Source organism: Ovis aries, chromosome 16 (assembly GCF_016772045.2).
Source record: "Ovis aries strain OAR_USU_Benz2616 breed Rambouillet chromosome 16, ARS-UI_Ramb_v3.0, whole genome shotgun sequence".
NCBI lineage: Eukaryota > Metazoa > Chordata > Mammalia > Artiodactyla > Bovidae > Ovis > Ovis aries.
The window spans coordinates 7,916,384-7,930,435 of NC_056069.1; the positions used below are offsets into that span (position 1 = coordinate 7,916,384).

Here is a 14,052-nt window from a genome sequence, read left to right on the forward strand (position 1 = left end):
CATAACCCCAAGGCTATTTCACAGTGTGACTCATGGTTAGTTTCTCAAGACCCACAGAACACAGTGGTCCAGTCTGCTGGCTCATCAGCTGCCCAAGGTTAACTCCAAGGACAGTTTTACCTTCTAGGGGAAAGAGCAGCTTAGGGCGTACAGCTTTCAAATCTGCATATTAATCAGAAAGTTGATAACGTTCAAAGCGTTTTCTGTATCATTTATTCTTTGTTTCAAACTTAACACTTCTAAACAAGACTCCATGATAACAGACAGCAGGGATGTTGGGTACTTTCTGTAGCTGGCACCGGGGGCCTGTTATCACACAGCAGTCTTCCTGTTGTGGTGGACAGACCTCGTGAGAACATGATGCCTTTCTAAACCAGGTGGTCTCACACTGCTCCCCATGGTCCTGTGCATGGAAGTGTTTGGCTTTGAAAATAACCCCAGCCTACCGTGTCCCCAGTCCTGAGCCCTGCTCATCCAGGGGCTGGAAGGAGCAGCTGGCACGCGTACACCCACACAGATCACAAAGGGAGCAAAACCTCAAGCAGGCTCTTTATGCAAAATCTCTCACAAACTACTGAACAGGTATCGAAAACGATGGCTAAACATTTCCAGAGATGGATCAAACAGTGCCTCAGGAAATCTGAAAGAGTTAAAATACCTGTTTTCTCTTGGTGGCTCCGGCAAGCTGTAAGCTCTTTGCTCTACAAGACACAGAATAATAAAATGAAAAGAAGGCAGACGAACGAGCAGTCATGTGTTAGTCTGAAGCGCACACAATGCATTCAACTCTACGTTATCATTATACATACCACCAGTTAACAAATAACAAGCAAACAAGTTATTCTGTATAACTAGGGCACTGCTCCAGACATCTTTATCACTTTCCCTAATTTGGAGAAAATGGAGAAGAGGCCAAAACATGACAACATTTAATGATTTTATGAACTAAGTTAGCATCAGCATGGGGCAGCAGACATTTTCAGAAGGATGGGAAACCAGTTCTATCTTTCTCAGTATCTCTCACTAGGGCTTCATCCCCTATTCTTTTTTTTTAAAAAAAAAAAAACCTTTTTATTTTATATTGGAACACATCAATTAACGATGTTGTGATAGTTCAGGTAGACAGCAAAGGGACTCAACCATACATATACATATCCATTCTCCCCCAAATTTCCCTCCTATCCCTTCCTTATTCTTACCACTCGTTTTCCAACATAATACAGAATCAATAAATATCTTAGTGCCTTTTTCACAAAGCTTAAAAGGAAAGTCTTGAAAGCCAACCTAAGGGAAAGTCTGTTTTAATATACCTGTAATGCCTTCACAGAGCAGTCAGTTTGGAGATGTGCTTTGCGGCTTATGGGAAGGGGAGAGTCCCTCCCCCACCAGGCTTGGGGGTGGGAGAGTAGAAAGGGGAGATTCTTGCAAGCAGCTTAGCACCAGCTTGTTTGCCCAGCTGGAGTATCTACTACAGGGATGGAGCAGAGACACGGATGCACACAGTGAGAGAGACTGAAGGAGGGGCGGCCTGCTGTGGAGCGCAATCCACACGCCAGGGACAGGCCCTTTTCCATCCGGGAGAGTGAAGAGGGACAGCGAGGTTGCAAAGGGAAACGGGCCAGATGGACATGGAGGAAAACTAAGAAAAACATGTCCTCTGAGATGTGGAATTCCAGTGCTGAACCCAAGACTATCTTGTAGGTAGTAGAAAACCTACTATGAAGAATCTGAAGACTTTTATTTTCTTCCCATTAAATATTCTGCAAATTAAGTCATGGGCAGAAAGCATTATTCTTATTGTACACAGACTGAGATGTCAGGAGAATAAGCCATATAGCCAAGATAATCAAGCTAATAAAGTAACAGAATCAGACTCAGGCAACTGGACAAAGTCTAATAGGATTCCATCCATCAGAGCACAATAATGTTCAAAAGTACACTCACTTCACTTCTCAAATTCTTAAATGTAGAGCACTTTTGTCTGTCTTAGTGATGCTGTAATTGTCATTTCAACATTGAGAATATTCCTTTTTATCTAAACCCATGAACTACCAAAGGGAATTATAGTGAATTTTGTTTCATGTATAAAGCATTAAATAATAAAGTTGCCACCACTGTACTCTGGACTCAAAAAAACAGAACCAAAAAAAAAAAAAAAAGCAGGAGAAATTATCGTAAGTAACACTTTGGAAATGATAAGGAAGACAGAACATTACAAATAAGTATAAAAAAAACTGAAAGACCATCCTATCTTTGTATATCTATATTATAGCTCATGTACAGGAGTTTTCTACTGAGGAAAAGGAAACTTGCACTCTGCTCAAATACAAAAAAATTTAGAGCTACTCAAAGCTCATTGATTGAGAATTTATAAGAACACAAATGTCAATTTACCTCTGATTAAGCAGACTGAACAATGAAACATTAGAACACATCTTTGAATCCGTCAAGCTTTCACACACACACACACACACACACACACACACACACACACACAGAGTTAAAATTATTTCTTTTTCCTTAAGAGTTAATTTACTCTTTGCAGTCCTATGATTTTGACTGACCTAAATGTTATCAACCCAAATGTTTGCTACCATAGAAGAATATCCATTGGAATCTTTGTACATTTAGTGTGTAACCTCAACCTAAATTGCCTGTTTGTAATTCTTACCTCTGGAGAGTATCAAACTTCATTCAACTGCCCTATTTTTAAACATACTGTCTAAAGACAAGCTTTTATTCACAGAAAAAAACAGGGAATTAATTTCAGTTTCTTATTCTTTCTAATTCAAATGCAAAGATTTAAGGAATGTATGGAAAGCAAAAATACCCTTCCTTATTCATTAAAGAACTCATAAATCAGGGCTTTTTCCCTTACAAACTTCAATTTTTCTCTCAGTCATCTGAGATTTCAAACATCGTAACTGCCAGAACAATCAGAGATACTAGAGACAAAAAGCCAAAGGTACCATTTTGCACAATGCACAGAAAACTTCAGTGTTTTCCAAATAGTTACAGCACAAATTTAATTCGCCATCTCTAAGACTAACAGTGAAAAGGTATCAAAGCAGCCATTAAAAGGAATCCCAACCTAAGCTAAGGTCAGGGGGACCTGGAGATCCTAGAAAGACTTATGGTATTAAAAAAAAATCCAGGGCAAATTCAATCCGCCTTCTACTCCTGTCCCCTCAAGGTAGTTGTATCCTTGCTTTTTCTTGGTCCTTTCTCTCCATCTTTTCATTCTAAAAATGAAAACTGACACTTGTATCAGTGTTGTTTTCTCTTCTTCAGAAAAGGACATCTCAGGAAGAAAAAGGAAAAAAAAATGCCTTGCAGCATTTGTTTTGTATTTTATGCATTTTGTCTAGTATATTCATTCAGCAAATATTGATTGAACATCTCCATTCATGAGTCATTGCTTCAGAATGGCAAGTCCAAGCATAAAGATTATGCTTTCAATACTGCTCCACATAGCATAAAAATGCAAAATAATGGCAATGCAACAAAGCAAGAATAAGAAAAAAGGAAAGAAAAAAGGAGTAAAATAAGTTCTATTTTAAATATTCCAAATATTGAGAATACTTAAGCACATCTCTTGCTTCCTGAGTCCTCTAAGACTCTAAAGGATAGTAAACCAAAAAAAGGCATTATCTGATATACCGACAAAAAAATTGTAATAATACTATATACTACCAACAAGTCCATTCTGAAGGAGATCAATCCTGGGATTTCTTTGGAAGGAATGATGCTAAAGCTGAAACTCCAGTACTTTGGCCACCTCATGCCAAGAGTTGACTCATTGGAAAAGACTTTGATGCTGGGAGGAATTGAGGGCAGGAGAAGAAGGGGAAGACAGAGGATGAGATGGCTGGATGGCATCACTGACTCGATGGACATGAATCTGAGTGAACTCCGGGAGTTGGTGATGGACAGGGAGGCCTGGCGTGCTGCGATTCATAGGGTCACAAAGAGTCGGACACGACTGAGCGACTGAACTGAACTATAGACTGACATTAATACTTCCAAATAACACCTTTAAATGTAATTATTACATAATACACTATAAACAGGAAGTATTAAATAATCACACTGCAGAATTAAGCTAACAATTGGGGTAGTAGCTAAGAGGGACTACAAGGGCAGCTCTGAGTTGCCTACAGCTTCTACTTATTGATCTGAATTCACTTTTGAAAATTCATCAAGCTACATGCTTATAATATGCGCTTCCTTCTGTATCAGTTCAGTTCAGTTCAGTCACTTAGTCATGGCCGACTTTTTGCAACCCCATGGACTGCAGCACGCCAGGCCTCCCTGTCCATAACCAACTCCTGGAGTTTGCTCAAACTCATGTCCATCAAGTCGGTGATGCCATCCAACCATCTCATCCTCTGTCGTCCCCTTCTCCTCCCACCTTCAATCTTTCCCAGCATCACGGTCTTTTCCAATGACTCAGTTCTTGGCATCAGGTGGCCAAAGTATTGGAGTTTCAGCTTCAGGATCAGTCCTTCCAATGAATATTAAGGACTGATTTCCCTTAGGATGGACTGGTTTGATCTCCTTGCAGTCCAAGGGACTCTCAAGAGTCTTCTCCAACACCACAGTTCAAAAGCATCAATTCTCTGTAGGTATACTGTATTTTAATTAAAATTTGATTGTATAAAAGTTTATAATTGTTTACATGGGCCACAAAAAATACTGTTTGAGATATACCTATTTGTGTTTCAAGTATGTTCTGTTATTTTTACTTGCTAAAGTTCCTTATTAAATAAAGAAATGAAGATAATCCATTTTGCAATGCTTTGCCTCTGGGGAGGGTTATTTCAGCACTAATTTACTTAAATAAAATTCTCTAAAGTCCTCACAATAAGGAACCTAGAATAAATTCTAGTTTACACTGCCTTTGAGGAAAACATTTTATTAAAAAAATAAGGCAGCAGAGAGGTGTGTACATATTTGTGATTTCATCAAAATAAAATTTATGCTTTATGTGATATCCAGTGAGCTGAGGGTTTTGCTAAGTTTAGAAAACTCAATAGTGAAAATGAAATTTAGAATACTTGCCTGCTCCTCTTATATGTTTTATGTACTTTTACTAGCTGAAAATCCACTCTGGAAAAGAATGCTTTCACAGCCAAATGGTAAATAATGCTTACCTTCAACTGAATTACACACTGTAAAATCACGGATCAATCGAGTTTTTCCTAAAGAAATTTTGGGTGATGAGCAGGAATACGAACGTGAACGGATTCCAGAAAACAATGATTCCTAAAAGAAATCATAACAAAGCTTTTTTAAAAATTCTATAGAAGATTTGAAAGTATGCACTCGTTATCAACGATACTAAATCAGGACCTTTACAAAAATGATTCAACTTGAATATTTCTGATATAATCTTATTAACGATTTGTTTCTGTTTGTCTCTCACTCACAACTCTAAAACATGCTATTGCTTTTTGAATGCTTTAGTAAACTTGAGCTCTGGATTAGTTCCTATACACTTTATACAAGTATATAGGATATACTTAGGATACAAGTATGACATTCCAACCATGTTGGTTAAAAGTGAAAAATAAAGTCACGTGATTTTCTCTGCATATTCAACAAATCTGACTGGTTTTTGACCTGAGTTGTCATTTATTTTTATAATTTTAAACCATAGCATTTAAGCAAAATTCCGCATGAACTGAGATCTATATACATAACAATTATTAGAAGGTAGAGAAACAGTCACCTAAAATTATGTTTTTAAAAGTTAATGGCTATTTCCTGAGGGCTTCCCTGGCAGCTCATATGGCAAGGAATCTGCCTACCATGCAGAAAACCAGGGTTTGATCCCTGGGTTGGGAAGATCCTCTGGAGAAGAGAATGGCTACTCACTCCAGTATTCTTGCCGGCAGAATTCCACAGACAGAGGAGCCTGATGGGCTACAGTCCATGAGATCACAGAATTGGACATGACTGAGTGACTAACACACAAAGGCTATTTGTAATATTAGCTGCAGCCTCCAAAAAAGAATGCATCAGAGCATTATACAAATCCTTCTAGTCTTTGCTCATCTTTCAACAGATCTTCCATTCAGCACTTCCTGAGATTTTGTTTCAATTATCACTGATTTATATAGTTTAAATTTACCCCTTTTAAGTGACCTGCTGTTTTCTTCCTGTTTGCCCAACCACCCATTATTTCTATCATTATTTTGGCAACATATGTGAAAGTGCAAGAAGGCAAGATAATAAAAACATGTTTTTCTTGCATGTTCTAGAAATCTTACATGAATATGCAACAGAATGTCACTAAAGCCGTTTACAGCACCCAAACCCATCCAACAGAGACCATGTGGACTTAGGACTGATGCTCATCTCGCATTAACTATTAAGATACCACTTAAGGTTAGAGGTAAAAGAAAGTGCTGCAAAATGTATTACTAAAATTAAGGCATCAGCAACAGCCCTTTAGAAGCACTATTTTCTTTTGTTCTCCATAAGTAAAAGCACATGGTTGCCTTAGGCTCGTGGTTTAGTTGAAGAGCCTGGAGGAAAGTTGAAAATAGAAGCCTAACCTTGCTTTGGATGGCCTTGACCCATGGCTCCATCACTTTCTTATTGGGAAAGACCCAGTGGGCCTGGCGGTCCAAAAGGCCAACCTAAGTTATCCCCTAACAGTGAGTTGGCCAGAAAGGGCCCTAGCCAAGTGCCATCCTCTGCACTGAAGTCATGCATGGTAATCATTTTTCCTAACAATAGGAATTTGAAAACCATCCAGAATTCCTTGGCAAAAAGTTATACAGGGTAATTACAAAGGCAAGGCAAGCCATAATTTATAGGACAGATTCTTCTTAAAAGTGAACAGTATAGAACTATTTCACAAAGAATTACTTTTCCTTCTAAGTAATGATGAGTTTTTCACAGTTCCATTCACATTACAAGTCTGAGAAATAGCTACATGAATAACCATATCTAATTCTTATTATCCAAAAATATCACATGATCTTTAGTTTCAGAAGATGATAATAGCTCTACAGACCTCAGAGCTGAGGGTAGAGGATTCAGGTTCTAGGGTCAGAAGGCCTAGATCTGACTCTATCACCAAGCTTTGGGCAATGTGGACATCTAATTTCTGTAGAACTTTAACAGATCAAAAATTAAAATGAAAATACCACTTTATATCCCAGATGAGTTATGAGGAAATTCTGTGTTTTGTGCATACATGAAGCATGTTTTGCATACTGTAGAGCATACTATAAAAATAAAACACAATCATAACCACCATGTGTTTGCGATAAGAGATGTGAAAGCACAGCACATGTCATTTTACAGTGTTTTACTCAGACACATTGCATTTACAGTAGTAAACTCAATTTAAAAAGAAAACAAGTGGACAACAGAAATAAAACAGAAAACATAGGTCCAAACAGAAAAGGGCTTCCCTGTAACACTGGAAAAGTTTAGTCATTTCAAGAAACCACAATGAAATGAAACTCCAATGTGAAAAAAGACACAAAAGCTGTCTCCTGTGGAAAAACTAAGAGTCTATGGTATTCCAAATGAGTTCATGCAGCTCAACAAATGTTACCTCTGCCTTGGCAATATTATTTACCTCATCTCCAGCACCAAGTAAAATTTTATGTGTGCAAAACAAGCTTGGTCATTTAAACTCACTTCATACTACCAGCCTTCCTCCCATTGCTTAAGGGATGGTGACAGAAAACACTGTATCAAATGGTAACATTTTCCAAAACCATGAAAGATGATCTGCGCTGGTGGGGATTCGTGAAAACAAATCAGCCATTGTATGTCAGGACTATACACATTAGAATGTGAGAGAGTAAGAAGACAGACTCATGAAGTTCATGGGTCTTCAATTTAAAAAACGTTCACACGTGTTACTATAAACATAATTTGTCTTTCAGAAATGAGCAGCTTTAGACAACATACTTTCCAGGCTTTTAATAAACCAAATGAATACTAATAAGAATACCTTCAGCTGCAGACTACTTGATAAAGAAAATGATTCCGTCCTGGAGATATTAAAATCTGATTCAGTGTTGGTCTCAAAAGAGCCCGATTCATCCCCGCTAGTAATGCCAGTTCTCGAGGAACTCTGACACACTGGAGTGTAGCAATTGTGCAGCTGCTCCGAATGGCCCTCTCCTTCACTGTCAGCATCCAGGGCATCAAGGCTGGAACTGCAGCAAAAAGCGAATAAACAACTAAGTCATCAAGTAAGACAGGCACGGCTCTCTATCTCCCTGAATTCAGACTCTCCATTGGTGTCAGCTACAAGGGGCTCTCATTCAATACCTAACAAAATTCACCCTTGTGATTTCTATCATTTTTTTCTCTCCCCTCATCCTGAATAGATCTTCTTAAACGAGATTTTATGTTTCAACCTAGCAAAGTCATTCCAAATTAGTACTATCGCCATTATTTCTGTTTTGTAAATATAATTATTGAGCTTCCCTGGTGGCTCAGATGGTAAAGAATCTGACTGCAATGCAGGAGATCTGGGTTTGAATATTACAAGGCCCAAATAGTTACCCTTCAAATATTAAAAACACAGACAAAACAGAGCCCCTGAGCTGTTTAGTGGAGAGGGGGCAGGCTCTGGGGCAATTTACATGTGAAAAATGCAGCGTGGCTTTCTTTCCTTTGCCCCTGGACAAGTCAGGAGGGCAGAAGCACATTAAGACAAGGAGAGGTGTGAAGATCTCATTCCAGAGCTGGTGACAAGAAATGGGTCAGGCACAAGCCAAGTGAGGTTCCAAACATCTCCTGTTCAATTATCAATTTTGGAGATCTGAAAAAATGATTCCTATGAAAACTCCACTTCAGAAGCAGGTGGTGATGCTGCTAACCTACTGCTTTTCTTTCCTCATTTAACTTTGATAACCATAAAATTAAAAGGCAAGAATTTGATCGTGCACCTTTCCAGCTCCTTCCATTCCATCTAAATTTTAAACCACTCAAGCTTTAAGGCTGAAAACTTCCATGCTGCTACTGCTGCTGCTGCTGCTGCGTCACTTCAGTCATGTCCGACTCTGTGTGACCCCATAGACGGCAGCCCACCAGGGTTCCCTGTCTCTGGGATTCTCCAGGCAAGAACACTGGAGTGGGTTGCCATTTCCTTCTCCAATGCATGAAAGTGAAAAGTGAAAGTGAAGTCGCTCAGTCGTGTCCAACTTCGAGACCCCCATGGACTGCAGCCTACCAGGCTGCTCCATCCATGGGATTTTCCAGGCACTGGAAAATTTTCCAGTACTGGAGTGGGTTGCCGTTGCCTTCTCCGGAGAACCTCCATAGGCATGTTAATATATAATGTATTTTTAAAATGTAGTTTTTCTTTGGCTGTTATACTTCTAGAGCTAAAATTTTAGTAACAACATAACAAATCATCTTGATTTTGAAATAGAACCAGAAACAGACTTCAAAGTTGGTTATTTTCCTTGTCTCTTGTGTCAAAGCAGAGTGACTTTGATGTCCCATCAGTTTAATTTGCAGCCATGACCACACAAGCATCTTTAAAACTATAATTCACACAATAAAAATCTAGAGAAGGTCTTTTATTATCTATCCACTAGACATCACTCTTGGTACCGATACCTGTTAAAGGTTTCTAACCTCCAGCTGTTGTTTATCAGCGCAACCCAGTGATCAGCACGCAGTGACTGCTGCTTACCACTCCTTTCTGAGCAATTAAGTCCCTGTGGAATATTCACTCAGGTACATATTTATATATACTCATATGTGTGTTTTTTTATTGTTATTTTGATTCATAATCTTATGTGTAAAACTGGACACATAATCAAAGGTCTAAGGTTCAACTTGAAACAAACACTGCCCACATCATTGTTTTATTCCTTCCCTACAATGCCCACTCAATGTAACAATTATCTTAAATTTGGGCATTTTTCTCTCCTTCATTCTCATTTGTCACTCTCATGAAGAATCCTCTTCGTTCTCACTACCTAAGGAAAGTAATGCGTGCTTAGTCACTCAGTTGTGTCCAACTCTGCAAGCCTATGAATTATAGCCCGCCAGGCTCCTCTCCAGGGGATCTTCCCAACCCAGGGCCTGAACCCAGGTCTCTGCATTGCAGGTGGATTCTTTACCATCTGAGCCACCAGGGAAGCCCTAGGATAAAATGAAATCAGTAAAAATGGGCCTAGTCCCTCATGAAAATAGACTAAAGGATGAAAGGATAAGAAGCGAAGACAAAGACACAGGGTCTCGCACACCCGCGCACACACATAGAAATATGTGCGATCATATCATACACAATAGAACGACTGTTCTAGGGACGTTTTTACAAGAAATTATATGTAAGGTCACTATAAGTTACCTTGTAGCGCATAAGGTAAAGATAAAAATAAAACAAACATAAAAATAAAAACAAAGAGCATAAAAATAAAACAAACACCTCAATTTGCTGCTCTTTGATGACCTAGATGGGTAGGATGATGGGGAAGTAGAGGGAGGTCCAAAAGGGAGGGGATGTGTGTACACATAACTGATTCATGTTGTTGTACAGCAGAAATTAACAACATTGCAGAAACAATTATACACCAATAAAAAATCAAAAATAAAATAAGCACCCATCAGCCCACTCAACTTGAAACAAACACTGGCCACACTTGTTTTATCCTTTCCCTACAACGCTCATCAACGTAGCAAGGCTCTTAAATTGGGGGATTTCTATCTTCTTCATTCTCATTTGTTTTTCCTTACTGCTTCAGCACATTATGCATGCCCTACAGTAACAGATTGTCTTTACATTTTATAAATGTGAGCTCTAGCTGAAGCATTTGGTGGCCCCGTTTTCGTTCTACTCCACGTTTCTAAGTTGCGTGTGATTATGCAAGTAGATGTGGTCACAGTTGATTCACTTTTACTACCGTACAGTATCCCATTATGTAACTATAGTGTAATTTATCTTTTCATCCCTACCATTTGGGTTATTTCCTACTGCAATAAATAGTCGTATACATGTCTTTCAGGACACAGAAGTAACACTGCTGGGTCATAATATATATGCACATCCAACTTTACAAGAAAATGCCAAAATATTTTCCAAAATTATTATACAATTTTCACTCATATCAACTGTACATAGGAGTTTCTATCATATGCATTTTCACCAAAATATGGCATTATTACACTTTATAAAAGTTTTGCTTATCTAGTAAGTATTAAATGGTATCTCATTGTGGTTTTCCTTTATTATATTTTTGTCAGTTTTCTTATGTATCTTACTTTCAAGTCATGAAATATAAAAGCCTAAATGGAGGCAAATTTTGATGTAGAAATAAAAATGGTGGGGGGGGCAATAACAATAAGAAAATAGAATTTTCCAAGTCCAGCTACAAAGTTCTTTCATTTTCTACATTTTCTCTCTAGAATGTAGTACTTTACCTTCTTTTCTTTAGACGACTTTGCTCCTTTTCAAATCCTCGAAGACCAAAAGAAAGATTCAAATTGGAAGCATATGAACTAGATGATACGAAAGGCGCTTGGGCTTCCGTGTGCGACGTCACTTCTGTGCTCTTACTTGGTGGGTGTGTGCCAGCACTGGCTTCAGTGTGTGACGTCACTTCTGTGTCCTTACTTGGTGGGTGTGTACCAGCACTGGCTTCAGCAGGAAGGATGGCTTTGCTGCTCTCACGCCCCAGAGAAGAATCCATAGATTCAAGACAGGTACTCGCAGGGATTCCCTCTATGTTAATATAGTTAATGTCCAAATCACCAACCTGGTAGTTGAAAGAAAAATATTTGCTGAGCAAAAGCAGGAAAGATTGGCTAAGCAAAGAATACAGTTTTCACAATTTAAGGACCCTCCAACTTATTTATCTTTTTGTGGTTTTCTGTTCTTGTTTTTCTTTATGTAAGCAAAAGAATTCTTATGTGATATACTTTTGTTTACTTCCTGCTCTCCCATAATTCACAAAAGGAAGACGACCAAGTGTTTTATAAACTGTATTACAAAACCAGAGACTGCCTATGATTTTAACATTTTATGAACCACTGACTAAAAATTAGGGGAAATGTTTTAAACACTTGAGACAAAAACTAAAGAGTAGGCATTTTAGCTTACAAAATATTTTATAGGAACCTGGGAAACCAAGTTATTGGCAGCCGCATAAATCTGAGTCTCCCAAACAAAAAGAACAAATAAAGCTACATAAGATGTATGGGTTTAGCGTAACTAGAAGACAGAAAATACCCCAAACTTTAAATTACATGTAAATACTAAGCAAGAGAGTTCCAGAAAAACATCTATTTCTGCTTTATTGACTATGCCAAAGCCTTTGACTGTGTGGATCACCACAAACAGTGGAAAATTCTGAAAGAGATGGGAATACCAGACCACCTGACCTGCCTCTTGAGAAACCTGTATGCAGGTCAGAAAGCAACAGTTAGAACTGGACATGGAACAACAGACTGGTTCCAAATAGGAAAAGGAGTACGTCAAGGCTGTATATTGTCACCCTGCTTACTTAACTTATATGCAGAGTACATCATGAGAAACACTGGGCTGGATGAAGCACAAGCTGGAATCAAAATTGCCAGGAGAAATATCAATAACCTCAGATATGCAGATGACACCACCCTTATGGCAGAAAGTGAAGAACTAAAGACCCTCTTGATGAAAGTGAAAGAAGAGAGTGAAAAAGTTGGCTTAAAGCTCAACATTCAGAAAACGAAGATCAGGGTATCTGGTCCCATCACTGCATGGCAAATAGATGGGGAAACAGTGGAAACGGTATCAGACTTTATTTAGGGGGGCTCCAAAATCACTGCAGATGGTGACTGCAGCCATGAAAAGATGCTTACTCCTTGGAAGAAAAATTATGACCAACCTAGATGGCATATTCAAAAGCAGAGACATTACTTTGCCAACAAAGGTCCATCTAGTCAAGACTACGGTTTTTCCATTAGTCATGTATGGATGTGAGAGTTGGACTGTGAAGAAAGCTGAGCGTCAAAGAATTGATGCTTTTGAACTGTGGTGTTGGAGAAGACTCTTGAGAGTCCCTTAGACTGCAAGGAGATCCAACCAGTCCATTCTAAAGGAGATCAGCCCTGGGTGTTCATTGGAGGAACTGATGTGGAAGCTGAAACTCCAATAGTTTGGCCACCTGATGTGGAGAGCTGACTCATTGGAAAAGACCCTGCTGCTGGGAAAGATTGAGGGCAAGGAGGAGAAGGCAACAACAGAGGATGAGACGGTTGGATGGTATCACTGACACAATGGACATGGGTTTGGGTGGACTCTAGGAGTTGGTGATGGACAGGGAGGCCTGGCGTACTGCGGTTCATGGGGTGCAAAGAGTTGGACATGACTGAGAGACTGAATTTAACTGAAATACTAAACATCAAATCTCAGGCAGCAACCTGTCATACTCTTGCCATGAGACTTTGCAGTAGGGAAAGGACAGTCTGGAAAAATCTTCATGGGAGGGAGTCAGCAGAGGGTCAAAGACTGATCTAAAATCTTCACCAGGAAGAGAAAGTACCACCTCCACTGGATGGTATGAAAAAACAGTCCCAGTTGGGGACCTCCCTGTTGGTGCAGCGGTTATGACTCCGATGCAGGGGAACACAGGTTTGATCCCCAGTCAGGAAGCTAAGATCCCACATGCTGCTGAGCAACTAAGCCCATGCCCTGCAACTACTGGAGCCCAGATCACAACTAGAGACTCTGTGCGCCACAATGAGAGAGCTCGCACGATCCAACCAAGACCCAACGCAGCCAAATAAACAGTCTTTTTTTTTTTAAGTCCCAGCGGATCAAAACACTTGCCCTAAGGAAGTGCTGGTGATCTGAAGTGGTGGTCATCAAAAGGCATCGCTTCTGAGTGAGAAAACAGTAAAAACAAAGAGAACAGCACCAAAAACAACCTGGAATGTATTCTTCAAAATTATCATAAAAGACAAAGACTAAGGAACTGTCCCAGATTAAAGAAGACTAAAGAGACACAACTAAATGCAAGACATGCTAGTGAATTTTCTTTTGCTACAAAGAACATTACTGGAACAATTGGCTAAAATTGAATG

At 39.2% G+C, this 14,052-nt stretch overlaps 1 protein-coding gene across 9 annotated transcripts in view; it reads right to left on the reverse strand.

Annotated features, from left to right (window-relative positions):
• ARHGEF28 (Rho guanine nucleotide exchange factor 28) overlaps positions 1 to 14,052 on the reverse strand; it is a 350,771-nt gene that overhangs the window by 96,734 nt on the left and 239,985 nt on the right. For all 9 annotated transcript variants that reach the window (XM_060400313.1, XM_060400314.1, XM_060400312.1 and 6 more), the window contains 4 exons: positions 11,410 to 11,744; positions 7,979 to 8,186; positions 5,154 to 5,265; positions 659 to 701 (listed from right to left, as the gene is read on the reverse strand). In XM_060400313.1, the coding sequence (XP_060256296.1) occupies positions 659 to 701; positions 5,154 to 5,265; positions 7,979 to 8,186; positions 11,410 to 11,744 (698 nt within the window). The remainder of the gene's footprint in view (positions 1 to 658; positions 702 to 5,153; positions 5,266 to 7,978; positions 8,187 to 11,409; positions 11,745 to 14,052) is intronic.